Here is a 27,840-nt window from a genome sequence, read left to right on the forward strand (position 1 = left end):
AATCACAACCCCACAGTCACAAACACATCTGTAGGTGTCATCTCCTTGGTCTCCAATTTGTTGCCGTCTCAAATATCAAAAAGCCAGACTTTTCATCTCAGAGCACACACACACACACACACACACACACGCACACACACACACACGCACATACACACACACACACACTTGATCACAAGGACAAAAAAAGAAGATTTTATTTTTATTTTTACCCTTGTCTGACAAATCATTATCACCCAATGTTTAAAGCTTATATGTTTTTTCTTATTGTAACATGTTGTTATTTACTAACGCTTATATGTGCTCATATGTAACCTTGATATTCCTCCTCATACAAAACAGGGTCTGACTGATTATCTAAGAACATTGCAAGTCTGCAAACGGCTGTGGAAATTTTCGCTGGACAAATATACACTTTAACAACTTGTATTTTACCTTATAGTAATTTATTTGGTTGTTGTCAAATTATTCACAAACCACTCATAGAAATGTATGCACATGTATTTTTACAGTTAAACCACATTTCGAGTCGTTTCCAATTCCGCTTTGTAGATGAACAGCTAACACAATCATTCTTATGCAGTAGGATGGTTTAAAACACACAGTAGACACAAGGATATGCCTAATAGTAAGCTGTAGCATGATGAACATATATCCTAGAATCAACAGTCTTGCTTTGTGAAAAATTCAGTATTGTCAATAAACACCAGTTCTTTAAGATAAAGTTACTGCCTCGTTTTAGGGATATATTGTGAGCCACATGCAATACGCCGTGCCGGACTTTCTAAAGCCACGATCACACTAAGTCGTGGCTACAGATCTGCGGCACTTTTCAAATTCTTTATTCCGTCTGTAGTGGTAAACGGAACATAAATTAATCGTGCATTCGTTAAGTTACGGGGTACGCTGAACGTGATGAGTAAAACAAACGCAAACATAGAACAGAGAAACAAAATGTATAATAAATTATGTATATTTTTTTAATCTGTTTGCGATTGGAAGGGATTTCTATTGTAGGGCCTATAGCGCCTTTATGAGACTGTTGTGAGTTGGCGCTGTATAGATGAAATTTAATTAAATTTGAAATTGAATTTCTTTTTGGTCCCAGGTACCGTGAAACAGTTGCTTTAAAAATGTGACTTTATTGAAATGCATTAAGCATACTTATGGGTTTTAAAAACACGTATGCTAAAATATTTATATTTTTGTCGCAGATATCAATATAGTATTGAGATTATTGAACAGAGAAAGTCCACGCAGAATCTCAAATCAGCTATTGACACTCATTATTGTCAGCAGTGTAGTATTATTTTTATTATTATAATCATTGACTAGGTTTAGAGCAGCAGTATGCGTGTGTGTTTATGTGTGTGTGTGCATTAATAATCACGGACTCGAGAGATGTTCACGGTCTTATTTATCATATTTAGAAGTGTCATTTTTAGTTATACATTTTTCACATACTACAGATGTAGTTATATTTAACCGTCAAACAATATAGATCATATACAGATGCTAATGCATGTCTTGAAATTCTGGAACTAAGATGGATAATTTAACACAAATAGAATTGTTATATAATACTAAATGAAGACAGTAACATTTAGAGAGTGGTATATAAGGTACGAGCAATGTGTGTCTTTCTGTCTTGTGTTCTCTGTTTTCGTAGATAAGTTGAAGCCAACAGTCTGTTTTCCTGTAAAGCTGTGATCACACAGCTCTGGGAGCAACGGTTATAGACAGACACAATCCGGAGGCTGTTTGTGTTCGACGGCAGTCCTTACAATGAAGCTTCAGAGCAGCCCAGAGTCCGCACTTAACAAGACACTCTGGTGCCATCTAGTGTTCCGTTAACAACAATACCAAAGAGCACATAGACACATACACAGGTTCTTCTTTCTCAAGACTCGGAAACACAAGTTATACATCCTTGGGTCAGTGTCAATGCGATTTACAAAAACCATGCCCGCAATTTCACTTATGTATTACCTCTGGAAAAATAATACCAGGTCAACCCCAGCGAGTGGCACAAAAAGCTTTTGTGTGCTTTCACAAGAGTGTATGCTGAAGATTTTTTTTCTTTGTCTTTGATGTAGGGTTGGAAAGGTCGACTTGTAGCACTGAGGTAGAGAAACGGGTGTTTCTCTCCGTCCTGCTTTGTTGCCAAGGTTAGGCTGGGTGCTGTTACACTGGTGAATGAAACGTGGAGAAAACCGTGTGTGTACAAAATCCCAGAAGAATGCTGTGCTTGTGTGTGCGCGTGTTTGCGCGTGCGCACGAGCACTGGATGTGCTCAAGGAAAAGTAATTCTGGATGCAAAGTTTATGCTGATTGGTCAGGAGGGCTGTTTCGGAATAGAGCGGCAAGCAGGGAATGTGAGTGCATGTGCTTCACCGTGTCCGTGTGTGTGTAAGCATATTAATTCGTCCTTGCTTTGTGGTTTTATCACTTGCGCTTATCTGTAAATCTGTTGTGCAGCCCCACTCAGATATATGTTTCTAGTTGTGAACGTGTGTGTAATCATCTGAAAGACCCTCATGGAGGGAAAACTGTGGCGTTCTGTTTAATTTATGACTTTAGCATAGTCTCACTTTAAATTGAGTATTCAACTTCAGAGTATTGTGATCAGATACAACATTTGTTTTCGCTTCACCTATTTGTGGTCTGCGCAGCGGATAAATACCTCGACAGGATTTTCTGTGCTGTTAGAATAACGATTGCCAGGATGATAGTACCAGAAGATAAATTATTATTATTATTATTATTATTATTATTATTATTATTATTATTATTATTATTATTATTATTCGTCTGACCAAATAATGTCGAACAACACAGTTTGAATAATCAAGCTCGGGTCTTCTTATTTAGCCGAAAAATATGCGGCTCTTTCTGATGCTGCATTCATCCACCCGTTAAACTTTAACTGGTCCCGAGGCCTTTTGTGGCTGAGGGCTCGCGTCCACCGGTAATAGTCCAGTGAACTGACCTGGAGCGCGTGCTCACAGTACCCTGAAGGACGCGGCGAGTCGACTCGCGCTGCCTGGAAACGATTAATATATTAAACAAGAGAAAGTACTAGTCAGGCAGTTTTTTGGAGTTTGTCATTAACTGGTGCAGCAGAAGAGGTCTCTTTCTCTCTCTCTCTCTCTCTCGCGCGCGCACACACACACACAGAGCGAGAGAATTAGCAATAGAAACTCTATGTATCTAAACTCTGAACACATTAACTTTTTATCTCCAAGCATCGCAACTTCTGGAATCTTCTATACGATCCTAAGAGCGAAAGTATTCTACTTATGTCAAAAAATGTCCCCGTTTTTTCTGACATGGGTAAAACCCATAAAATATCTAAATGAATGACATTATAACAGACCACCTACTTAAAATGTCTGCTCTGCCAGACAGGGACCAGTCTGATGCGCGCAGAGTGTTAAACTCCTTTTTGTAAATAACTCATACTAAAATGCCACATAAGAGTAATTTAGTAGGATAAGCAGTGAATTTTTAATTTCATAGACGGTTAATTATTTAACCCGTGAAATGCACTCGATCCTATCACTGCCACGGCTGAAATAAACCACAGGTGAGCTGCACAGTGCTCGTTACTTGTGCGGAGAACAGCACATTTGTTCATCTGCTGTTTTGCTGCGGGCCTGTTTTTCAGTTCGTAGCCATTCCTCGGACTTTACAAGGAGTCATAAAAAGTCATAAAACCATAAAAGTCCTGAGTTCTCTCTTTCTCCTTCGCACATACCCCCCCCCCCCCCCCCCCCCCCCCCCCCCCCCCCACACACACACACACACACACACGCGCAAAAGGTGAAAGGGACCCATAAAGCCATAAAGCAGCCGCCTGACTCTTTCAGCTTTAATTGTCGATAATCTCTGAAGTTTCCCGGATTCCTGGAGTTCCTTCAGCGCCTCTCGGCTGTTTACTCTGAAGCTGCACCAGTAAATTTACTGTGCAGGAATACAGCAGGCTTAAAACGCATATCCGTTTAGAAAAAATATGGGATTTGTAATTGTCATCCAACCAATTTTTAACGTGGGAGAATGTCCCAGAATATTAACTTTTTTCTTTCTTTGTTTTCTGAAATAATCTAGACCATTCCATCTCTCTACAGTTTCTATTTATTTGTGCCATTATGATTCATAAACTTAAAACAGATTTTGTTTCTTGTCATTACCCTGTTATTAGTGTTGGACCAGTGGTAAAAACTTAATAACTATATAGCTAATGACTGGAAGGCTGTTAGCCTACTGATTTTGGGGTGGTTAAAGCAGTTAACAGGCCATCCGAGGTAGCTTATGTTATTTGTGGTCTTTTAAGTCTCCCATTTTGTATTGTAGTTACTCAAATAAATAATTCGTTGAATTTCGGCACAAAGGTCTAGCACACCCAATGTCATGGTAATGCTCTCAGCAGCGTCGGTACACAGCCCCGTTCCCTTTTTTTCAATACTGGTGGACGGCAAGTTAAAGTTTGGTAGACTTCAATATCCCCATCGACACAAGGAAATATCAGGCAGTAAAACACAACAAAGCATAAGGTCATGTGACATAAAATGTGACTTCTTTACTAGCTTTAAAGCAGACTATGTCCTTCTGCTATTCCTTTATGTCCACCCCACTCCTCTCCCTGACACACACTCGCACAGGGACCAACCATCCGGTTCTCAAATAGCAAAATGTTTCCAAAGTTTAGGTGCATCCGTTTTTTTTCTTTGCTCTGCTCTTTCGTGTCGTCTGCCGCTCGCTTCTCCCAACTGCAATTGCATCTGCAATGACACATAAATATATGTCCACTTGCAACATGGAGGACAACGTCATTATGCAGTGTTGCCTATGAATATTTCCATGCAGTCACATGACATAAGATGATAAGATGATGATATTTCATGTTGCTTTTCCAGCATTAGAACCAAACTACAAGTTCGTGAGATCTCCTCTGAAGTTATTCTTAAAATGTTACATTAATCTATACTTTAAATAAACTGCTAATCTCTGCAAAATTGTCATATAAAATACATAGATGCTTCGTAACAAAACTTTCGGTATGTTACTATACCAACACTTCAATTGGCTTGACAATATTCTTAGCTTAAGCAGAGCTGTACCTCGAATCAGGAAAAGCTATGATTCTGCCTTTATGTTATTATTATTATTATTATTATTATTGTTATTATTATTTGTATTTTTCAAATTTCTTTTTTTCATATTTATTCTGTGGGCTGCTGCTGGCATAGGCCTACCACAGATATAATACCAAAGCCACAATCACGTTAATACCGTGCTAATGCAAATAGGCTGTATATATAATAATAGTATTACCGTCTTGTGTGTGTCCCAGGCTGTAGGCCATGCCTGTCCTGTCCTGACTGTTAGTGATCATTAATGATTACACCACAGTCAGCTCCAACACAATGCTGTTGCTTCCCGTTCCCACAAAGTGGAGAGGAAACGGAGCGTCCTGCCAACAAGAGAGAGCGAGAGAGAGAGAGAGAGAGCGAGAGGTCAAAATAAAAGTTCAGAAGACAGATTCTCCATCCGTCTGTGTAATCCTGCATAGAACGCGCGGCTCGGGGGTTAAATTTCATATTTGTCCTCCTACGACGAACAGTATTACTTTAAAACGAAGAGGTGGAGGAACTGATGAAGTGGGGAGGTGAAGTAAAAGTAAAAATAGGCTTTGTCTCTATCGGTAGTCAAACTGTCTACAGTTTGGCCATTCAGACAAGTCAGAGCCTGTAGAGGAAGCACAGAAAGACACCGAGAGGGGGGGGGGGGCTTATTTATGACTGCGGTTATTTTACGACCTCAGCGACACATATTCCGTTTGTGACCGCGAATGAAAAGCACGCCCTATATACCCCCACCCTCCACCCAGCTCGACCCTATTTATTCTCCTCTCTAATTTTGAAGATTGAAAGGGAGGTTCTAATGTTTCTTTGCAAAAAGAGTGCAAAATGTGTCTGTGTAAATTTAGTTTTTATTATTCTAAGGGATGATAATAATAATTTGTGACACTAGCGTACGACATTAGCTATGTTTGTTTTTCTTTTAACATTTACAATTATCATTCCATATAGTGTAAAACTGAGAAAAAATATAATTTAATTTTACAGTAGTAATGCAGTATGTTTTTTGTTAGTGGTAAAACTAACAAATCTATAATAACGGCGTTTTTGTTGTTGTTTGTTTTTTTATTCGAAGACTTCATTCTAATTGTTTTTTTAAACAATGCAATATATTTCGGTTCAATATAAACATGGACGTGGCCATATATATATTGAAAGAGCTTCAGATGCGTGGGTCTAATGAGTGTCAAGATGACGCTAAGAAAAAAAGCAGAAAGAAAAAAAATACTTCTTTTCTTTTTCCTGTTTTACATTTCAGGCTAATCAGTGTCACCGGAGAAGAAAAAAGGAAAATAATAAATCACTGCACACATTGATCAAACCCAGCACCCTCTGGCACAGTATAGGAGTTACATTTTTCTGACTGAATAGTCTTATGATACTCATATAGCAGCATATGTATGTGTGTGTGTGTGTGTATATATATATATTTCTCACTATCAGATTATGTGCCGAAAATCCCTTCCAAATTACTAAATTAGTCTTCTGCTTTAGAAAATAGCAGCCTGCGATAGGAGTAGGACACACACACTGACCAAAGAGGGGACATAAACTACCCAATCACCAGATATACCAATTGCAAATATACAACTCTCCAATTACATGGCCCATATTATATAGTAGGCTGAATCTAATACTAGCATCACACACACTGCACCACACACAAGACGCGCGCACGTTCCCGGCTGTGATTTACGCTCCACAAATTCATTTTAATGCGGTCGGTATTATCTCCAAAGCGCCGGGAAACATATTTTATTATTCGGTTGCCTTCTCTCCCAACCCCAAGGGGAAAACGCGCATACGTGTGAGAACTGCTGGTTTTTATGGGTCCAACAACAGACGGAGGAAGACACACGGGGAGAGAAAAGAATCAATTTAACGCGCCGAGGATTCCGGTGTGATTGTGCAATGTCACCGGGAACAGAAGGAAGATTAGAAAGAGAGATTAGATACGAATTAAAAAGGAAAGAAAGGAAGAGAGCGTGTTTGTGTGTGGTGGTGGGGGTGTATTCGGTAGTTCCCAGACCTCCTCCTCTTCCTCTTCTTCTTCCTCTCCAACGAAAGGAAAAGAGCGAACGAATGCCAGGCACAGACGCGTCCCATTGGTCAGTTCGAGGTCAGCTGGTGTCTGCCCCCCCAACCCCCCACCCGATACCCCTTCTCGCCCCGTCCCGTGTTCTCCGATCGTATACACACGGAGAGGTTCTCTCTGTTGCCCCCCACCCTCCACACGCCCCTCCGTCCCACACTGGCACTCAGCCCACCTAATACACCCCCCCTCCTCCCAATCTGCGATACACTAAGTGATAGCGGCAGCCCGTCGGACTGTCGGCTATAAAACACAACAAATCATAAAGTGCAGGCAGGGGAAGGCAGAGGAAGCAGGACGGGAGGGAGAACCGTTAGCTGCTAGCCGTTAGCCTCTGCCTACTCCTCCTCCTTCTCCTTCTTCATCGAGTGAACGTTGTTATTGTGTTTGTTTCGTCCCCTCCTGTCCTCCCCTCTCCTCTTCTCCTCTTTTCCGGCTTCTCCTCTTTTTCTTCTTTCTCCTGATGAATTCCTATTTTGTCAACTCCTCTTTCCCGGTGACGCTACCGGGAACGGGTGGAAGCGGGCAGGCGGCGGCAGCAGAATCGTTTTTGGGTCAGATACCTCTCTACTCATCGGGATACGCCGCCGACCACCCGCTTAGGCACTACCCGGGGGCAGCAGCCGTTACCGCAGCCGTGGCATACAGCACCGGCGGACCCGGCGCACACCAGGACAAACCGTACCCGGCATCCACCTACTACCAGCAGGCGGCCAATGGAGCATATACCGGACACCGGGCGACCGCAGCAGCGGCGGGGGTCGGTGTTGGGGGCGCGACCGGAACCGGTGCCTGCGACTACGCCACGGCAGCGGCGGCCGCGGCGGCCGCAGCTGCAGCCACGAGTTTCTACAGGGATAAGGAACACCCGTGCGCTCTGGAGGAGCATCAGCTCGCGCTCAGTCAGGACGGCGTGCAGCGTAAAACAGAGTGCGTAGGGCTCAGTGCAAAGGGGCTTTTCGGAGAAACGATGGAAGACAAACAGTCGGCGTCAGTGCCCATTTATCCATGGATGCAGCGGATGAACGCCTGCAACGGTGAGTGTCTTCTTCTTCCTCTTCCTCTCTTTCTTGCATATTTTATGATCCCAGTCATAAAAATGACGTTTGTTTCCTCTGTCAGCCTCTGTTAGATTTCCTTTCCTTTTTCCCTCCTCCTGCCACAGAAGCTGCTTTATGATCCCCGTTTGTTGACCTGTCAGTCCGTCATGTGCGCTGTATTTTATTGTCCGTCATAAAACGGGTTTGTTTGCATTGCGGGTCCTTTTACTGTAGCCTGTGTGACCCGCGACGATGCTACCAAGTAAAGCAAAGTGTGGGGGAAAACAAGGAGCAGATAAAAAATTTATGATGTAGATATAGAGGAAATACAGAGATAAGTCCAAATATCCACACTCTATTAGTCATTCGTTTATTCAAATGTGTCTGAATAGTTCATCTCTTTTATTTTTGAAAACGCTTTTCCTCTCAGACATACTCTACTTTGAGACATGACCAATATGATGCGATAAACACTGTTTTGTTTTTGCAAACGTTTCTTTTCTGTGCTGATAAAGATATACCTATTTCCTGTTGCTATTATTGGTTTTGACCTTTTCTATCTTATCGTTTATTGAGCCTCCGGAGTTAACTTTGCAGCGTAGACAGTGTTATTCACTGTTGATTCAAATCGTATATAGATATAGCCTAAAGTTTAAAGTGAAAGTGAGGCAAACCGTGGCGGAAATAATGTGAAATAGTCTCATTTAGCCGGCTCTCCTAAAAGTTTGTGCTTTTACACTCTTGCATGATTTAACCTAAAGTGTTAAACACTGTCCTGTGCTGCAAACCATCCTTAAGAGAGAAAAACGGCCTGTTGAGGGTAGAATGAGTAATAGCAGATGATGCAGAGCTAGTGTTTTATAAAGCCCTGCAGGACACTCCGAGTTATGACAGATGAGGTGGTAACATACTTCGCCGCAAATAAATATATATGGAGGAAAACAAAGAGCGCGTTATAAATGACAGTTAAAGGTGCAAATAGTAGCCAGAGAGAGGGGAGAGTTATTTATGGTCATTTGGATTTAGATATGAATAGCTTGTGGCATGCAATCCATGCTCTTACTTTCAAATCAATACATAAACTGAAGTTGCCTTAATTGCCTTATTAGTGAAGATCGGTGTATACACCCCACAACGGGAATTTCTTTTTTCTGAATTTACTGCTACTTACCACCAGCAACATTATATAACATAGTTATTCTCCGTGTTTCATAAACTATGACGTTCAACTTTCCTGTAGAATGATTGTTATTGTTTTTAATTAAACAAAATAAGAAATCCAAGTTTTCACTTTTCACAAAGCCAAAAATAATCTGCGACTTCGCAATCAGAGTAAGTAAACATTTTACTAAAACAATGTTAAATTCACATTAAAATAGTGTCCTTAAGGGATGGCGCACATTGTTCTTAAATGTGAACAGTACTAATTCTTAATTTAAGCGGGTGGCAAAATAGCCTAGATAATACTAAACAGGCACTATTGTGGAAACTTATAGAATAGAATAGAATATGCATGTGATGAACTTTTCTCGTAACTTTTTCTTAACAGAATAGTTAACGCCTCAGTGTTGTTTTCTTGGTTCAAATGTCTCTGTCTCTTTCTTTCCTTGCTTCTCAGGGACCTTCAGTAGCCCCGGGAGACGCGGTCGGCAGACGTACACCCGCTACCAGACGCTCGAGCTGGAGAAGGAGTTTCACTTCAACCGGTACCTCACGCGGCGACGTCGGATCGAGATTGCGCACGCGCTGTGCCTCACGGAGCGACAGATTAAAATATGGTTCCAGAACCGGAGGATGAAGTGGAAGAAGGAGAACAAGCTGATCAACTCCTCTTCTACATCCTCTTCTTCTTCCTCTACGGCTAACGGTGCAGATGAAGAGGAGAAACGGACTGAGTAAAACAGGACCAAAAATAAACTAATGTAAGACACGTAAAAGGAAGGGCAGAATAAAAGAGAAGACATGCTGATTAATCTCATGCCTCCAAGTTTTTCAAGAGCACCCCCCCCCCGCATTTTTTTCTCTCTCTCTGTTGTTTTTCTTTCTTTCTTTTTTTCCCTCACCTGAGCAGTGGTGAAACAACGGAATGGGGGGATTTATTTTTATCCCCTTTACATCAACTCTTTCTGTGGGCTGTACTTGAGTGGTCTGATATTTGGTAATAATTTGTAAAACACTCTACAGCAAAGGTTATGTAACTGTGGAAAGGGACAGATACGATAAAAAATGGGAGGGGAAAGGAACATGGCGTTAAATTAAAGAATACAATAGATGAATGAACACTTTTTTTTAAAGGCCACCAACCTAAGGCCACAAGTAGTTTTGAAACACAATTTATTGCTGCATTCCGCCTACCGATTTTTTTACTGTACTTTTTTATGGCTATGCATATTTAATTTATTTTATTTTATTTGTTATTCTTTCAAAGACATCATGTAAGGCACTTGTTTTAGGGTTTATAACTTGTTTTGGGGGCTTTAGAACTTGACATCCGGCTGTTTCCTTCCTGATTTTGTTTCTTATTATTTGTAAATGTGTGTAGCCTTTAATACCTTTAAGTACAGGTGCAAGTATGCTCTGCATATACACGAAGGGAGGAAAAACTATTGGAGGTATGTATGTCTTATGGTGTTCATATTTAAACTGTACAGAAATAAGCAAGGGGAAAACGCCTTGTATGGTGAAAATAATGTAACTACGATTGCGGGGAAATTTTCAATATCGGGAAACCTGTTGAAGCTTTGGGTGGGGTTGCGGTTGTTAACCTACTGATGTTATTCGCCAAACTACCTAAAACATTCAGGAAAGTGTATATTTTATCGATTTTTACATGTTTTGGTTATGTGTTATTGTCAAGTAATCACATATACTACCTATGACAAATGTTCAATAAAATGTAAAGGAATTTATGGAGAAAGGTTATTTTTATAACGGGGATAGGGTGTGTTTGTGTGTGTGTCTTGGGGCATGAAATGAATTTTTATTCATTCTAACATTAATTAACGCGCAGTAAAGGTTGGTCAAACTCAACATTACTGGATTTGAGATTGGTTTATTTTAAGATTTAGAGGACAACTTTAACACGCTTGAGCCTTTTAGCCTCTTACTGGTGTTAAACGCGAGGCTGCGGCCAAACAGGCGCACGCGACGATCTGGAAGGAAAGCGACGAGGAGAGTGAGCTGCTGATGGCGGGCTCAAACTAAATGATGACCAGAGTGAGGCAGAGAAAGTTGACCTCTCCTCGAGCCCTGCGGCCAGACACGTTACACATAGACACACACTTCACGCAGACAAAGTGGACAATGTCCTCGTGACCTTTTAACTCTACTTGTCCCCTGAGTGACCGGCGCGTTGTATCCATCTTGGAAGTTTCACTGATGCGGGTGCAAACACACACACACACACACCATTCTGCACATTAGCTTATCTCATGAAACATGAAAACCATAAAGACAAATATGGTCTAAATCAGAGTTACTTTAGAATGATTTCATTTGCCGGCTTTTCATTCAGAACTTTCGAGATATATTTCTGAATGTTCGAGTTATGGGTATAATAACACACATAATAAGCATAACAGAGAACAGATATTTATTTATTTATTATTTGACGGTCTTAAGTCATACCAAGCCAGTACTGTTATTATAGCATGCATCTAACGCATGCACATTTTAAGTTTAGAAAAAAAATCCTGTTGGAATACTGCCAAGACAAAAATGGCATAAGCTGGTAGTAAATAATTAATAAGCACACCTAGAAAAACCAGCCTCGCCTCTGTGCGAGTCGAAGAACTAAAGATTTCACATGATTTAATTAATGATACTTTTAGTTATGTTATGTTTGAATTTAATACTTTGAGAGACAAATTGAGAATATAGTGAGACTCGCAATGAAATTACCTCAAGAGAAAATCTATTAAAGCGTATTCTGCAGCACAGACATATTCAGTGTACGTTGGTTTCTTTTTGTGTTGTGGATAGGACTCGATTGGCGATTTCGTTCCCATTTTGAATCAGTTGTATGACTACGTGCTGGCAGATGTTCTATGTTAAACACAGTGGAAATGGTTTTACTGTGAATCAGGGGGGCTCGTCTTTACATATTGCACATACGTGCTTGGTGTTTAACATATTTTAAGGAGAGAAAAACGAAGAGGAAATGTTTCATGTTGTTTTGTTCTTTCTATCTCTACTGAAAGCTGTTCTCTACTGAAAGTCTCAATTTTGAAGAAGAAAAATTGTTTGTTTGTTTTTTGTTTGTCTGTTTAAGACAACTGAGCATTAGTTAGAAAGAGTTTGTCTTAGACCACAATCTGTAATTGCTTAAAATATCAAAATCTCCAAAAATGAAGCATATTGAAATCTGCGTGGCTCTTTGAATGAGATTATTAGAATAAAAGGAACTGCATCTGTGCGCAGGCACTGGTTGCAAAATGTGCTCTAATCTGGACTCATACCTTAAATTCTGACCCTCCTTTATTCTTACTCAGAATGCGACAAATTCAATATAACATAAAGTAAACGCAAAACATGTTCAGCTCAAGAGATAAGTAGGTTGCGCGAAAGAAAGGAGATGGATGGATGGATGGACGGACGGACAGATCTAAAACTGAGCTAAAACTGAATGACGATTGTCTTCAAACTGGCCTTATTGAAATATTTAAATGTTTTTCGTTCAGTGAGCTCTTTCATGGAACAAATTCAGCGCGATTGTGCTGATCTATAAATACCAAAGGCAGTGTGCTGAGAGGAGTGTGACTGCTGGGTCTTTTGTGGCTTTAAACCCCATGTTGCTGTTGTGTGCTTGCCCGTGTGTTTTAAATGTGCCTGCTACTTTGTAATATTCAAGATGAGTCCCATTCCAACGGCTGGTTTCTTTAGCCGACACTCTGAAATGTGGCCTGCAAACTGCACACATTTCCCCACTGAGTACATCCATTTGTATCATTTCACACATACACACAAAGCTCTGGAATTCTTCATCTGTCGCCTGTTCTAGCTGCTGTGCCGGAGTTACAACAAAGCGTGTACACCCGAGCGCACACTGAGGCCTACTTCAAACACGCAAACGTTAGACACACACAAGCACTCCCGCGGCTGAAATGCATCCAAACCCGGGAATCAACAAATCATAAATCAGCAGATTTCCATCCAGTGTGGACGTCACAGATCAGGTTTAACATTCCTCGTCTGCAGCTGCAAGGGAGGCTTGCAGTAAGAAAGAAAGAATGTACAGTCGCAGGCCAGTCGAATTATCATAACTCAAATATTTTTTGTAGTGTTGACTGTTTAGTTTGGTCTGTGATGTATTTATTTATTTATTTGTTTGTTTATTTTTGCCTAATTTTTGTGATATTTTGCACTATATTTCCTATTGGTGTTTTGTACCTGTGCCGGAAGTTGAGGTACAAACAATTAGTGCAGCAAGTCGAAACACCGCATAACACAAAAAAACACGTGTATTTTATCGGTGAGGCCGCTTTCTGGCAGAACTCCGGGATAAATATCAACAGCTATCAGATGTATGTGGAGAAAGGCTAGTTACTATTTTTTTTACCATGGTGTTCATTATTAACGTTTGATTTTATGGTTCTTACGGCTCTTAATTGTGAGACTAAGCAAAAGGTCAATTAACAGAGCTGAGTGATGAACAAACACACACACACAATGTTTTTTTTTTTTTTTATAGCAGCTGTCATGGACTCTTGTGTGTCCTTTCTCCCTTAACGCTTCTTTCTGTGCAATAAATTATATCTGCAGTAGGTGGCGCTCTGAGCTCACCCCCGACACCTCTAGCAATAAAGAGAGGGAGAGACGGAGAGAAAGAGAGGGAGAGCTTCCCCCGCCCAATCTTTATCATTTGAAACCTCAGAGCATAAATTACCTCTCTAAAGTCATCGGCGAGAATTTACGACTGGTCAACAAAAGCACGTGACCGTCCCCCTCCTCCTTCCTCACTACGTGTGTGTCTCTCTCTCCTCCCTCGCCTCACCCCTCACCTCCCCCATCACACACACACACCCCTCCATCCAACACACACACACCACCCCACCCCCATATTTGGACGGCGCATACATAGCTAAAAACGAAGTACAGTGCAACGCCATAATTCACTAATACATCATAAATCGTTGAAAGTACCAGCGTTATAACGACCCAGAGAAATCTAACAAATCAAGCGCCCCTTAGTACTCAACTATAAACCTGCAAGTCTCTAAAACAACCTAAATGAGCTCTTATTTTGTAAACTCGTTCTCGGGGCGCTACCCAAATGGCCCCGAATATCAACTGCTAAATTATGGAGGCAGCAGCGGCGCAATGAACGGCGGGACGTACAGGGATTCTTCCTCCGCCACCATGCACCCTGCGACGGGCTCTTACGGCTACAGCTACAATGGCATGGACCTGACCGTCACTAACCGGGGAGGGGGAACCAACAGTACCGCCAACGCTGGAGGACACTTCGGGGGCGGCTCAGTTGGTGGGGACTCGCGGGGTTTTGGCTCCCCGGCCCCGGACAGGGGGTTCAGACAGCCATCTAGCTGCTCCCTCGCCTCTGCGGCAGACTCCCTGCTGTCACCCGGCAACGAAAGCACAAAACTGGGCGCCCGGAGTTCGTCTCCTCGCTCGGATCAAGCAGGAAGCGGTAATCTCAGCTCACCAAACCTGTCCTCCGCCTCCTCCACCGGCGGTGGCGGCACAGTGCAGCATTTCACCGAACTGGATGACGCGTCACCAGAGACCGAGGACTTGCAGCATAACCGGGACACCAGTCACGCCAGCAATCCGCCACCCAGGACCGGGCATAAGCAGGAGGGCGGGCCGACGGGATCAGCCGCTGGCAACACTGGCAGTGAGGCGCAGACACCACAGATATTCCCCTGGATGAGAAAGCTACACATTAGTCATGGTACACATTGCTCTTGTGTTTACAACTTATTTACCATGTATCCTAGAAGTTTCGGGCGATAACATTCATATGGCTGGTTCAGCAGAATAGCCTCCGTGACACATGGGACTGGTAACAGTTTAGTGCTTGTTGTACCTATATCGGGGCTTCTTAAAATGCACATTAATGATTGTGCAGAATTATTGCTGCTTTGATCTGTGTAAAGTGGATGCTCGAGAACAGCAGGAAGATACCCAATTAGCCACGGTTCTTCGTTTTTCTCTGCACCCTACCAGACTTTTTTCTACTGCGTCAATTTCATATTTTCATGTGGCAGTCAGAAATCAGTTGTCAAGATTATGAATCTCAAAGGAATGCCATTTAATCGTGCGCATTGGGTTAATATTGATGCTTCCATTTTAAATTATGTAGTCATGTTTTAAATACTGATATGAAGATCTAAAAGAATCGAAGCAGTACACCCCAGAAAAGTCTTAGTAGAAAATTCCCATTACATTTTCGTGTTTTAGAAATCAGGAACGCCGGACAATTGCCCCTTCTGTCTCCTCTTTTTTATTTTAGCAAATTCCACAAAAGCGTCATAAATCTGTCAGGGGAGAGACGAAGGGAAGAAAAACTCAACAGGGCTGGGAAGCTGCAGACAGAGCCGGGCAAAGAAAGAAAAAAGAAGCAGAAAGTGAGGCCAGGAAGGCTTTGGAAGCGGCTTGCTCCTTTGAAAAGTGAAGCTTTATTACGGGTGGGAACTTTATTAAAAAGGTGAGGTAGAGGACGGGGCAATAAAACCCTGAAGGGTGTAAAAAAAATGGGGCATATAGAGAGGTGATGGTGAAGACGGGAGGTTAAAAAGGGAAAAAAAAGTAATGTGACAGATAAAAGCAAATGTTTTAACCCAGGCTGTGGAATGGAAATAGCAGAAATAAAATGTGTCAAGAAAGGTTGTGGTTAGGATGATGGACAGTTTTACTCGCTGTAGGCCTGCCTTTACGCTTGGTGATTTTGATAAAACAGTAAGTTTAATTCCTTGTGTATGCGTGGGGGCGTTAGAGGTTGATACAATACAACAAACACCTGTGGCTCCAGTCTATGAGAATCCTTTGACTCATAGAAAACATCACCCTAACAGAGGCGTTCGTGACTTTAGATTGATATTTTCAAGTAGTTCTCTTATACTGGAGTGTACTTTAGAGCGCTGTAGAATTGCGCACTCTATTTTTGGACTCAATGACAGCCCGTTTCTGTCGCGTGTTGGCGCATCTTTAAAAGCCCTTTGTCCTCTCATCACCCTCAGATATGACGGGCCCCGACGGGAAACGGGCACGAACGGCGTACACCCGCTATCAGACTCTCGAGCTGGAGAAGGAGTTCCACTTCAACCGGTACCTCACGCGGCGGAGGCGGATAGAGATCGCGCACGCACTCTGCCTCACGGAGCGGCAGATTAAAATCTGGTTTCAGAACCGGAGGATGAAGTGGAAGAAGGACAACAAATTGAAAAGCATGAGCCTCGCCACTGCTGGCAGCGCCTTCCAACCCTAGAAATATCTTTGTTTTAAACGAGAATCTGTCTTCGTCCATCTCTTTAGAGATGATACTACCATGTACACGCTTCCCTGGAGGAGGGAAGAAACAAACCAGAAATTAAAAAAAAACTTGAAGAAAACAACAAAAAGAGACGCCAGCAAAAGAAGAAGACGAAGACGAAGAAAAAATATTCCAAAATGTAATCAGAAACACTTAAGAGTACTGTACAGCAGCGCAGCACTTTTCATTTGTTCGGTATGTCGGTCTTTGGTGTTTTAGGGCAACGTAAAAAAGAATCATGACTGTGGTACTTGCTCTTGTAACAAAAAAAGTGTTTCTTTATGTTGTCCTCTTTTAAAAAAGGAGGGGAGTCACGGATAAATATGCTACCTACCTTATGTCCTACTTACAACATTGCTACCTATCTATTGTTTGATGTCTACGTATCGTTTTAGGTGTCAAGTGTGAATTTTTGTAACTGACCAAGTGCTTTCTAGAAAAGTTAGCATGTGAGCGTTTATTGTAAGTTATTTACATCCAGTAAGGCACGTATACCCTCGCCTACCCCAAACCCACTATACTCGCTGTCTTACCATTAAATTCTGCGCTTTTTTGAAGCAGAAAAGGTGTGTGTGTGTGTGTGTGCGCGCGCGCATACGTGTGTGCGTGTGTACGAGTTTGAAACTTAAAAAAAAATCACTTTGCCTGTATCTGATTATCCATCCAAAAAGTTGTGTACAGCTCTACTATTCAAAAAAGCGGAACTGTATTATATTGTTATTATAATTGTAATTATCGGTTCTATGCTTCTCAAATGATGTATATAGATATATATATATATTGACATTTTTAAATGTGACCAGTTGGCTATTTGTAGGTGCAGTGTGCGAGTTCGTGTTTATATGAGTGTGTGTGTGTGGCTAATGGCTACCGTCCATTAAGGCCTGTAACCTGTCTGCCAGTGAGCTTTTTGTATTTGTTTGTAGCTTCAAGTAAAAAAACTAAAACAAAAAAAGCAAACAAGAAACCCAATAAAGTTCATTGTACTCATTAAACAGAAAGACTGAAGCAACTGCTCATAATAGAAACAGTTCCACAAACAGCTTAAGGGGAATCTAGATTGATACCGGCTTTGTGTGTGTGTCTGTGAGTGTGTGTGTGTGTTTGTATAACATACGGAAGAAGTGATTCGAACACATATCGTTTTTGCATATTACCTCATCTATACCATATTTATATCATATATCTTTATGCAAATCTGGGACTTTGGTTGGCATCAGTTGCCAAACACTGGTGGCTGTGGCTTCTCCAAACTGCACGCGGAAGTCTTCTTTGGCAAGATACCGAACACCAAATTGCTTTCTTTGCATATCCATAGGTGCTGTACCAATGTGCCTCAATAGTTAGTAGTGGCGTGTGTGGTTATTTACTAAAGCAGTATTATATATTGTGCCAACAATATCAAACCATTTACTATTTTACCTGACTTCCAATATAGGCTGAAATCAAGTTGTTTGATTTTACATTATGTAGATCTGACTTAACTCTTCAATCCGAGTTTAAGTGTCTATTTTTGATTTTCGCCTCTTTTTGTAGTTTTTTACGCACTTTTTAACATATAATGCACAATAGGTACACCATGCATAAAGACGCAACACATCAAGCATGATTGTGAGCATCAAGCGCGCAATCACTAAGGGGGCCACACACACGCACACACACACACACACACACACACACAGAATCACTGGGTTTACTGACAGTTTCTTTTTCTTTCTTTTATATGTGATGAACATCAAAAGTGGTCAACACACACATAGAAGAGAGAGAATTACAAAAACAAGCACAGAACACACACTCACAAATCAGTTCTCGACTCTGCTCACCAACTCTGACAAGGCAACAAACTACCCGCGGTGGACAAATTGGTCACTTTTTCTCCTTTCCGCCCGAACGAAGGCTACTCCCGGGCAAATTAAGTTTCCTCTCCTGTAAACAAGCGACTGAACTTTTAAACTCACCGGCTCATGGTGCTGCCGTTTCCCTACTCCTACAAGGCTTTCCTTCTGAGTTGCTGGGGTGGGGGTGGGGGCTGGACACAGCCTCTATCTCCTGCTTCTCCTCTGTGTGTGTTGAGATATATTTTTAAAGCTAACCCCCTTCTACTTTGGGCTAAACTGTAAAAAAAAAGAAGGCGGCTTTGACATTTACATGTCAAACAAATAAGGGTTTTTATCTCCAAGTTGGATCGTAAAGGTCAAGCCTGGACTCAGACTGATACCTCTCACTGGTTCGCTTGCAGTCACGTGGGGTCCCATAAGCTTAGTTTTATGGTTTTGGGGAGTTGACAATGTACTATATATTTCGCATTCTCCAAAGCAAGTGACGGTTTAACTGCTTCGCGGGGATCCTAAAGAGGTCAGTAAAGTAGACAGAGAAAGGGAGAGAGGGAGCATGTGAGTGTGAGAGAGAGCAGGCCACTACTACCGGCCGCTACTCCAGCTCCGGTTCACACTACACTCGGAGACCGTTGATCTCCGCTCTGCTTTGCACTGTGGACGCCGGAGAGAAAAAGCTTGGACTCACAGCACAGTAAGTAGTGACGGCTGTCTGCAAGTGGGGGCTAAGTGAGGAGAGGAGTCGGTAAAGTGTGTGTGTGTGTGTGTGTGTGTGTTAGAGAGAGAGAGAGAGAGAGAAACAGAGAAAGGGAGAGAGAGCGGGGGAGGGTGTGTAGGTGGTGGTGGTGGTGGTGGTGGGGGGGGGGGGTATAATTACCTTGTCACTCACTATGTAGTTCTAGGGTATTAATGTGCTGGCGGAGTGCCGCCAAGCTCCGGTGTATTTGCCAGCGACAATTAGGACTCTTGTCGTCACCGGTTCGGGACGTGCGATAGTTATTACCTCACAGATGACGCAAGATTAGAATTGTCATTGTATGTGGCAGTATCCCCACATTTACGCGTTTCATTTTGTGCATAATGATGACGCGCAAAGTAAGAATGGCAATTACTATTTGGTTTACTGTGGGGAGAGGTGGTTGGTAATAAACACAAAGAGACTAAATTCATACAGTGATTTTAAATCTGTGTGTTTGTATACAAGTATGTGGGTTATATGCTGAACTTTAGGAAAATAAGACGGAAAACCTGTGCGCGTTATTTTACCACTTCCTTTTTGCATTTTCGAATTTACTTGAACTATTTTGATAATACGTTAGCTGAAAGGCTAATGAAATCACACCGAACAGCAAATGTTGCAGATTTCGGTTTATGTGATCTTTGAAAGCGTAAAAATCTTCTGACTCATATGTTCACTCCGTTCATTCTGTGATCAAATAACATTTTTACCCATGGCCAAACTTTGCGTAAAATGGATTTTGTAAAGGATTATGAGTTGGAAAAATCAGCCACTACACTGGTGGAGAAGAACACGCAGGCGCGTATACACAGGCTGTGCTGATAGGCGTTCTTGGGCACAAGACCTTGCCCCCTCTGTTTTTGATGCGGGATGCATGTGTGTGAAACAGCTTTGTAGATGAAAACAAGGTTCGCCAACCAAGTCCTTAGAGGTATCGGTTTTACGCCGGGGCTTGGGCCACACGCCACACACACACACACACACACACAAGGAAATGCTGGTAAATTAACCCAAACCTGCCAGACCCCAAACTAATTCTTTTACTCTGACCAAAGTGTTACCAACTTTCACAGGTGCAGGCGCTGGAGCGAATATTGGTGAAATTGTTGACACAAAAACAGACGCTTAAAAATGCAACATCAGTCATGTATTCTAATACGAGCTAAGCGTTCATCACATGACACGAAAGCACCCTTGATGAAAATATAACTTTAGATTCAACCAAACCAAAACATGATAGCTTTACTTAAGCTAGCAAGCCTCTATCAGTCTTGAAGTTAAACGGATACCCAAATAAATTCTCGTAAAGAATTGAGTTCTGGTACGGGTCTTTGACAGAACAGAATTATTGCATATTTTAAGGAAATGTTAACGAAGGTAGATGACACAAACATGATTTATTCTATCAGAACATAAGATTCACACAAAATACAACATGAACCAATCGATTTAGCACGCTATAGCATATAGCCATAGTTTATCCTCTAAAATGAACAGGGTTGTACTTTTGTTTTATTTGTGACACGGATAATCGTAGTTTAAATCTTTAGTTGGTGAACACCAGTACAATTTTATCAAGAAATATACAAGCTGGTCGTGTTGTGAGTAAACTAGGAGAAGCGTGGTAACTGTAGCTATAGCTCTTTTTCCGACCCTCCAAATCTAGCTCTTCTTCTGTCTAGAGTGGGACTGAAGTTGTCACACGAGCCATCCTCTGCCCCGTGCACGCACTCACCCTGTTGCTTTGAGCCATCGTGTAAATTGTTTGATATGTTATGTTAGAACTGAAGCTCAAATTTCGATACACATCAAGGCCAAGCTTGTTTCTATCAGTTCTTCTTTTTGAGAGGTCAGTGTCCACTGGTTTACATCGCCATGGCGTCAGTTAAAGCAGCGACGCCATAATAACTCCATAAAATGAACAGATTTCTGCATTGAAGACGGTGACAACATGAGGAAGATGATTCCCAGGCACAAGAGAAAATGCTGTCTGCAAAAAAAATTCATATCTGTTTAGAGTTATTATTACGCTTAATGCCACATGTCACATTAAGAAACCTTAATTTGGAATAAAGCAGAAAAAGGCCAAGATACGCTGTTTATGTTCTGACAAAATGTAATCTGTTCACAGAAGGATTTTTTATGCTGTAGTTTGATTTTTTTTTTTTAAGCAGTTATTTTGTCTGCTTTTTTAATCTAATAAAACCTCTCAAATGAAGTATTCTCCACTCTGTTTTACAAAGTGTTTTGCAGTGGAAGTAAACCTGAACTAAACCTATTCTTACAATATTTATACATACAAGGCTCCTTCAAGTACGAGCCTATTTCTCCTACCTACCACCACCACAGAGTTAATCCTGTGGCCTCTGTGCTGCTCTAATAAGAGAGGAGAATTCCACTTTTCGGAAGTCCCTCTCTCCGCTCAAACTCTCATTTATTATGTTCACTTTACATGTGAAGTAAGTCCGGCTGGCTGGTTGGCCCGATGTATTTTCAGTCTGGGGATTCCTGGCGCTGCCCTCCGCCATCGCAATGATTTTTCATGAGCTTCACAAGAATGCTATTTAAAGTCATGTTTGGGATGCCATAAATTATTGAGGCACCGGTTGAAGGAGGAAGACAGGGATAGGGGAGTGAAGCAAGAAGGCTCTTTCCCTCACTGTAAACGTTTATCTGATAAAACAAATGAATTCCTTTTTAAATTAAAAAATATAGTTGATTAATTACCTTAAAATAATAGAATGTTTCCCAAAATCGCAATGGTTTTTATTTCAAGCCATTTTTACTTTGTGGCGCAGTTAAGCACAGTCGAACGTAATTCCAAAAACAGAGAAATAAGGAAGATTTTTTATTTTTAAAAGAATTTTATTTAAATGTAATTTAATGTAGGCCCATTTTATTTGGTTTCATTTATTATTATTATTATTATTATTATTATTATTATTATTATTATTATTATTATTATTATTATTATTATTATTATTATTATTATTATGTTGCTCCTTTTTCCGTCGGTTTATAAATACATACACACGAGCGTTTCGGGAACGGCCTTGAGGAAGTTTCAGTTCGGTAAACAGGAAGGCAAAAAAACCCTCCCTATTTCATTTTTCATCAATTTCCTCCTTTTAGTGATGATGCAGGAACACCTCCCTTTAGCACCAAGAGCCTACACTCTCCCTATAGCTCCATAACCTGTACACACGCAGGGACAGGACATGACACGCGTGACACAAAGTAGTTCCTTTTCTTGTCCGGGTAAGCGAGAGAGGCTATGACATGGGAAGGCGCAGCAATGGCTTTGTATGGGCTCCTTTGTTTTTGGTGTGTGTGTGTGTGTGTTTCCCGTTTATGTACACAGGGCAGCTCCAGTGTACAGACGCGCTTCTTTTCAGTATTATGTGTAATATGTGTATTATGTGTAGAGACTTGCTGCTCCTTTGAACCTGTCCAAACTGTCAAAAGGCGCTGAGTTTGGCTTTACAGCCTGTGTGTTGGTGATGATGAGTGGGGTGAGTAACTAATGCGATCGGCCCTTTTTCTCCTTTCCATTGCGCTGCAAAGGTGTGTGTGTGTGTCTGTGTGAGAGCGGCTGCTTTGTGTAGGAGTAAGTGGGGTGTGTTTTGCTGTGTTTGGTAGATTTATTGGAAGGGCATGAGAGAGCTATGTATATGTGTGTGTGTGTGTGGGGGGGGGGGGGGGGGGGGGCTGAGCATGGGAAAATATTCTGATTGTGAAGAAGTCACTGGCTTGTGAGACAAAGTTCCAATTTAATTATTTTATGGGTGTTTACTTGACCCAAATTACAAATTTTGGGCGCTAGCCAAGCTAGTAAAAAATAAATAACTAAAAGAAAAACAACAACAACAACAAAAAACAACTGCCAACCTTTGCCCATTTTCCGCAAATCCCTGTGCCTTTTCTTCCCTCGTGCCACTTGGTGTGATTGCGCTGCATTTAAATAGGCATTTGCGGCCTTAATATCTTCAGCATAGTCTTGGGGTGAACCACGCGGCCAAGCCTCATGAATAATGCATACCAAGAAGTCACCGCCAGGTCAGCAGACAGGCTCTGCTGACCTGGCTCTGCTCTGGAGGAAGAAAGGCTTGCAGGTCGGCGTTAACACCCCCCCCCCCCCCCCCCCCCCCCCCCTTTACAGAATTCAAGTGTATGTATATTTACCTCACCAACATAGTGGGCGGGTGGAATGAACAGGTGGTTGCTTTAAAGTGTTCTCCATTTTGATGGTAAAAAAAGGGAAATTTGCCTAATCCAAACGTCAAACTTCGACAATTTCAGGTGGAGCACTGGGCAAATAGACCGTTCAATTAACCCACCACCAAAAGGTTGACTATTAAACACACTACCAATAATACAATAGCCATAAAACCAGCACTTATTTTGGATTTAAAGTTGCTAATTGAAAATAGCATGTCTAAGTCACTGAACGGCACCTACAATCAGCGCTGGATGCTGGGAATAAACAGAAAGATGCTCTCACTGACTTGTTAGTTTCTTAAGTGTTTGCACTAAAAAGGCCTTTATTAGTGGCCCTTTGTGCAATTTGAATAAAGCCCGAATAACACCAGAACGGACTTGTTTGGCAATGGGTTATGAGAAAGTTCAGGTTATGTCAATATTTGTTCTTTTCAAATATATAATTTAATTTTGTTTTATGTATAGAAGCTGCGATCATTTTAGATAGTTCAGTCACATAATAGTTAATATAATGGAGAAGTATGCATTTAAATAACAGTAGATAGGAAGTAGCTTATAATAACATGCGACATATGTACAATGAAGGAAATATACACATTAACTTGTTGCAACAATCAGTGTGTCACCATCAAGCGTTTTGCCATCACAATGGCGTTTTGCCATTCCAATAATTACTCTGCCTTCTGTGCTAATTCATATTTTTAGAGCGCTTTGGGTGGTGGTGAGGTTGTACTCTTCTTTCTATTTACCTCCATTCTGTGGTTTCAACATGCCTGGGGAGGTCATATTTTTTCCTGAGAATGCAGCTCTCTCGCGCCGCCACCAGAGCCCGCTTTAGACCACTAGGAGGACGAGAATGAGCTCAAAAGACCCCCACGTGCCCTGCTCTGCTCTGCCTGTACCTCTCTCCCTCCCAGCACGTGTACGCGTCCCTTTGAATCCTAACTGACGATAACCTGCAACAACCTCCCGTCTATCTCTCTCTCAGTTAAAATACACAACTGTCAGAGCGGTCGCGCTTCCCTGAAGCTGATTGATGGTGATTGTATAAAAACACACAAGTAGCCTGTGCCATTAAGTGTAAGGTTCAAAAAGTAAGATAAAAAATGTCATTTAAGGACTTAATTATCATTTCCTTTAAACTGCATTGCTAAGTAGCAGCAGACTCAGGTAAAAACACAAAACCAGGCAACATTCAGTCCAGCAAGCAAGTTATTATAGCCTTTAGCTACTATAGGTTTCCTCCGTCTTATTCCGGCCCGGGCAAAGACGTCTTATTATCAAGAGAAAAACATAACTGGATGTCCGAGCTACTACCCAGCCTGCAGAGACAGGGTCACTGAGTTGAAGGGTCAAAAGTTCACCGTCTTGCGTGAGTTCCGCCCTCGTCTCTACTCACTCACTCCACCCTGGACCAATTGCTGTATGTCAAAGGCAAAAACGGAGGAGGGAGGGAGTCAGAGTAGCCGAGGTTGGGAAGGGGGTACGGATGAGAGAAATGATAGCAGGAGGCAAAGGAGAGGCGAAGGCCTGACCTTGCCTTCTCTTCCCCAGTAATAACAGCAAAGCTCCTCCTGCAACAATAATGTGCGGGCGGGCAGAGAAAATGGAGGAGTCAAGGTGGTGGGAGGGGAGGAGATAAACGGATGTCTGGGGGGATTACAGGTGTTTGGTACACATTTTGTTCACACCAGCTAGAGTTTGTTTCAAGTATTCACGTTCTTTTTTCTTCTTCTTTTTTTACACCCTTATACTGAGATGAATTACCCTTAATACAGTTTGCAATAAATGTAAAGCTTTTTGAATATTTGGCACACGCGTGCATGCGCGCGCTCACCTGCATAACTAGATAAATGTGGTCTTCAAGCAGTGGTTTTATATTTGATACTAAGACATGTTGTTGTGGGTTTGAGGATGCAAGTTTAGTAAAGCAGAGCTCTTCCTCTCCGGAGTCTTATAGGCACAGCCCTGTAAAAAAAAAAAACCCAAAAAAATCAATCAAACTCTTATCTCGCTCTACATCCAAAAAATATTACTCCCCTTATCTGATTTTTCCTTTGCGAGATTAACGTCCTGTCCCGTTTGCTTGGATTTCCCCCAGACGTCTTTTTCATTTTCTCATTCTTTCTTTCCGGTGCTGCTAATAATAACAGCAATAATAATAATATAAAATGAACTAAAGTTTTTATAGAAAATCTAGGGAAATTTAATAATTGTTGCAGTGTTACATTCGGATATTCGTCCAACTCGAGCGATGCTGCGCAATCATTTCTCATAATCTAATAAATTTAACCTTAAAGATGATGATTAGAAGTAATCTTAAACAGAACCTTTTCTGTTAGAACAGGGCAGTGTAGAGAGGGAAAGGATGTGGACTCTTGGAACAGCTGATTTTCTCAATAAATTAAAGAATAAACAATGAATCAACTTTGGCATAAAACAGGCTGACTTTTCGCCTTTTCCACCAGTACGCATACGCACATCCTCCGAAGGTAATGGGGGAATAACTCAGTTCAAAAATGTTGCGTTTCTCTGGGTTCATCCAAAGTTCACCTCATTAATTCAGTGTATGTCGCAGCCCACGCGCCTGTCTGCCTATAGCAGAACGGTTTTAATAATCTAGCTTCCCCATTTGCCCGTCTATAAGCACCAGTTTCTTTGCCTTGGTCCTTATCTATCCAGATACATACGAAAATATAACCCAAACTGAACAGGTACCGAACAGAAACCTATATTATACCGATAAAATGTTCAAATTTAAGCGCTCGGTGGACATGTAGCTGCCGTGAACTCGATAAGAATCTATTGGCGGGTTGCAGAGAGTAATAATATCAACATAAATCCACCTGATACCCATGTCCGCAGGTTCCAAGACCGTTGAGCACAATACAAGCATCTGTTTATACGAACCCCGCTGAAGTGCACTGCATTTGTTTGGACAAAATATTCTTTTACAACTCTCTGAAGAGGCGGTGTCGTTATACGATCTGGGTCCACATGTCACCGTGCACTATTTATATCTATGCAACAAAAGGAGAAGGAGAAATGATCCTGGAAGAAAAGACTAAGACTGTGTGTGTGTGTGTGTGTGTGTGTGTGTGTGTGTGTGTGTGTGTGTGTGTGTGTGTGAGAGAGAGAGAGAGAGAGAGAGAGAGAGAGACCCCCTTCTTCCTCCACAAGTACTGGCCATTTTTCTTCGAATTAATGACTCCAACTCAATTTAGTATGACAGAGAGAGAGGAGGAGAAGAAAGACAGAAAGAGGGGATGAGGCACAGAAAGGAGTGAAAGAGAGGTGGAAATGGCAGAAGAAAGGGTGGGGAAAGGGGGGGGAGTGGGAGAGTGAGAAAGAGAGGGAGAGGCTTGGCTTTGCTCGGGGTGAACGGGAGGTCAGCGCGTCTCACCAATATTAAAATGCGTACCGGGGACGCGGGGTGACACGCCTCGCCCGTTAAACAAAGAGTGTGCCAAACTGGCAGATTAATTTGAAAACTTGAGTTCATGCACACGCACACAACACTTAATGCCTTAAAGAGCCCACAGTCTTCACAGAAGCCCTGCTCTCGCGCTCTCTCAGCCCCAAACAGCTCCCTGTAGGACCGGAAAACACGGGGAACGGCCACCGGTGATGGGGGAAAGAAGAGTGGTTTATCACTGAACATTTTTAGCGCTTGGCTGTGATGTCGCAGGGTGAAGCTTTGCCGTTGTTTGCGCTGGATTGTCGCCATTACACTGGCCCTTGCTCTAACACTATCACCGCATTTAGGCACGGATTGTGAACCGTGCTGGTCTGACAGATCCTTGTTTACTCTCACCACAGGGTCGATCTCTGCCCGTGTGCCGGCACGCTCGTGAGCGGGGTGTCCGCGGAAATGACAAGGACTTTTTTTTCTTTTTCGAAGAGGTCAAAAACATCTGTGGCGTCGAAAGAGAGGAGAGAGCGAGAGAGAGAAAAGGGAGACTGAGGTGTGAAAGCTGAATTAGGAGGGAGGCTTCGCAGTACGGAGGGAAAAAAACGTGGAACGCAGCTGCCGAATTATTGCAGATGTAAAGAAGAAGAAGATAATGGTAACGTAAAAAAATGGTTGAGCTTAACGTGACGACGCTAGAACGGAAAGGAGGATCCGCGAGCTTCAGAAGAGTGAGTACAAATCGCGCTGTACAAGAACAAGCTGCCTCATCTGCATATGTGTATGCCCGCATTTTACTCGCACCGTGTATTTGTGTGGCAGGTGCTTTGCCCACGCTGGGAGGGAAGAGGGGAAGACCACGTGTAAGAGTT

General features: G+C 42.0%; 3 protein-coding genes and 2 long non-coding RNA genes across 7 annotated transcripts in view; 4 read left to right on the forward strand and 1 right to left on the reverse strand.

Moving 5' to 3' along the window:
* LOC146520668 (uncharacterized) overlaps nt 1-27,840 on the forward strand; it is a 489,613-nt gene that overhangs the window by 238,819 nt on the left and 222,954 nt on the right. The window lies entirely within an intron of this gene.
* Nucleotides 1-27,840, forward strand: part of hoxb3a (homeobox B3a) — a 78,118-nt gene that overhangs the window by 1,391 nt on the left and 48,887 nt on the right. The window contains exon 1 of one of the 2 annotated variants that reach the window (XM_085156615.1): nt 23,507-27,699. The exons of the other annotated variant lie outside the window; for it this stretch is intronic. The gene's annotated coding sequence lies outside the window, so the exon portion shown is untranslated. Of the gene's footprint in view, nt 1-23,506; nt 27,700-27,840 lie in introns of those variants that run through there. 2 annotated transcript variants of the gene reach the window in all.
* Nucleotides 4,555-7,277, reverse strand: LOC146520679 (uncharacterized). 2 transcript variants are annotated; one of them, XR_014873678.1, is made up of 3 exons: nt 7,171-7,277; nt 5,335-5,473; nt 4,555-4,781 (listed from the first exon to the last, which is right to left on the reverse strand). It is a non-coding gene; the product is annotated as an uncharacterized LOC146520679 (long non-coding RNA). The 2 variants fall into 2 exon arrangements; XR_014873677.1 differs by lacking the exon at nt 7,171-7,277 and having other exon boundaries at nt 5,335-5,758.
* LOC146520680 (homeobox protein Hox-B6a-like) lies at nt 7,697-10,215 on the forward strand. Its single transcript, XM_085156623.1, has 2 exons — nt 7,697-8,270; nt 9,892-10,215. Exons 1-2 carry the CDS (start codon nt 7,697-7,699, stop codon nt 10,170-10,172), a joined length of 855 nt encoding a protein of 284 aa, XP_085012749.1. The 3' UTR covers nt 10,173-10,215.
* hoxb5a (homeobox B5a) lies at nt 10,336-16,881 on the forward strand. The gene is made up of 2 exons (XM_085156622.1): nt 10,336-15,183; nt 16,472-16,881. Exons 1-2 carry the CDS (start codon nt 14,502-14,504, stop codon nt 16,717-16,719), a joined length of 930 nt encoding a protein of 309 aa, XP_085012748.1. The 5' UTR covers nt 10,336-14,501; the 3' UTR covers nt 16,720-16,881.

Source organism: Neolamprologus multifasciatus, chromosome 4 (genome assembly GCF_963576455.1).
Source record: "Neolamprologus multifasciatus chromosome 4, fNeoMul1.2, whole genome shotgun sequence".
Taxonomy (NCBI): Eukaryota; Metazoa; Chordata; class Actinopteri; order Cichliformes; family Cichlidae; genus Neolamprologus; species Neolamprologus multifasciatus.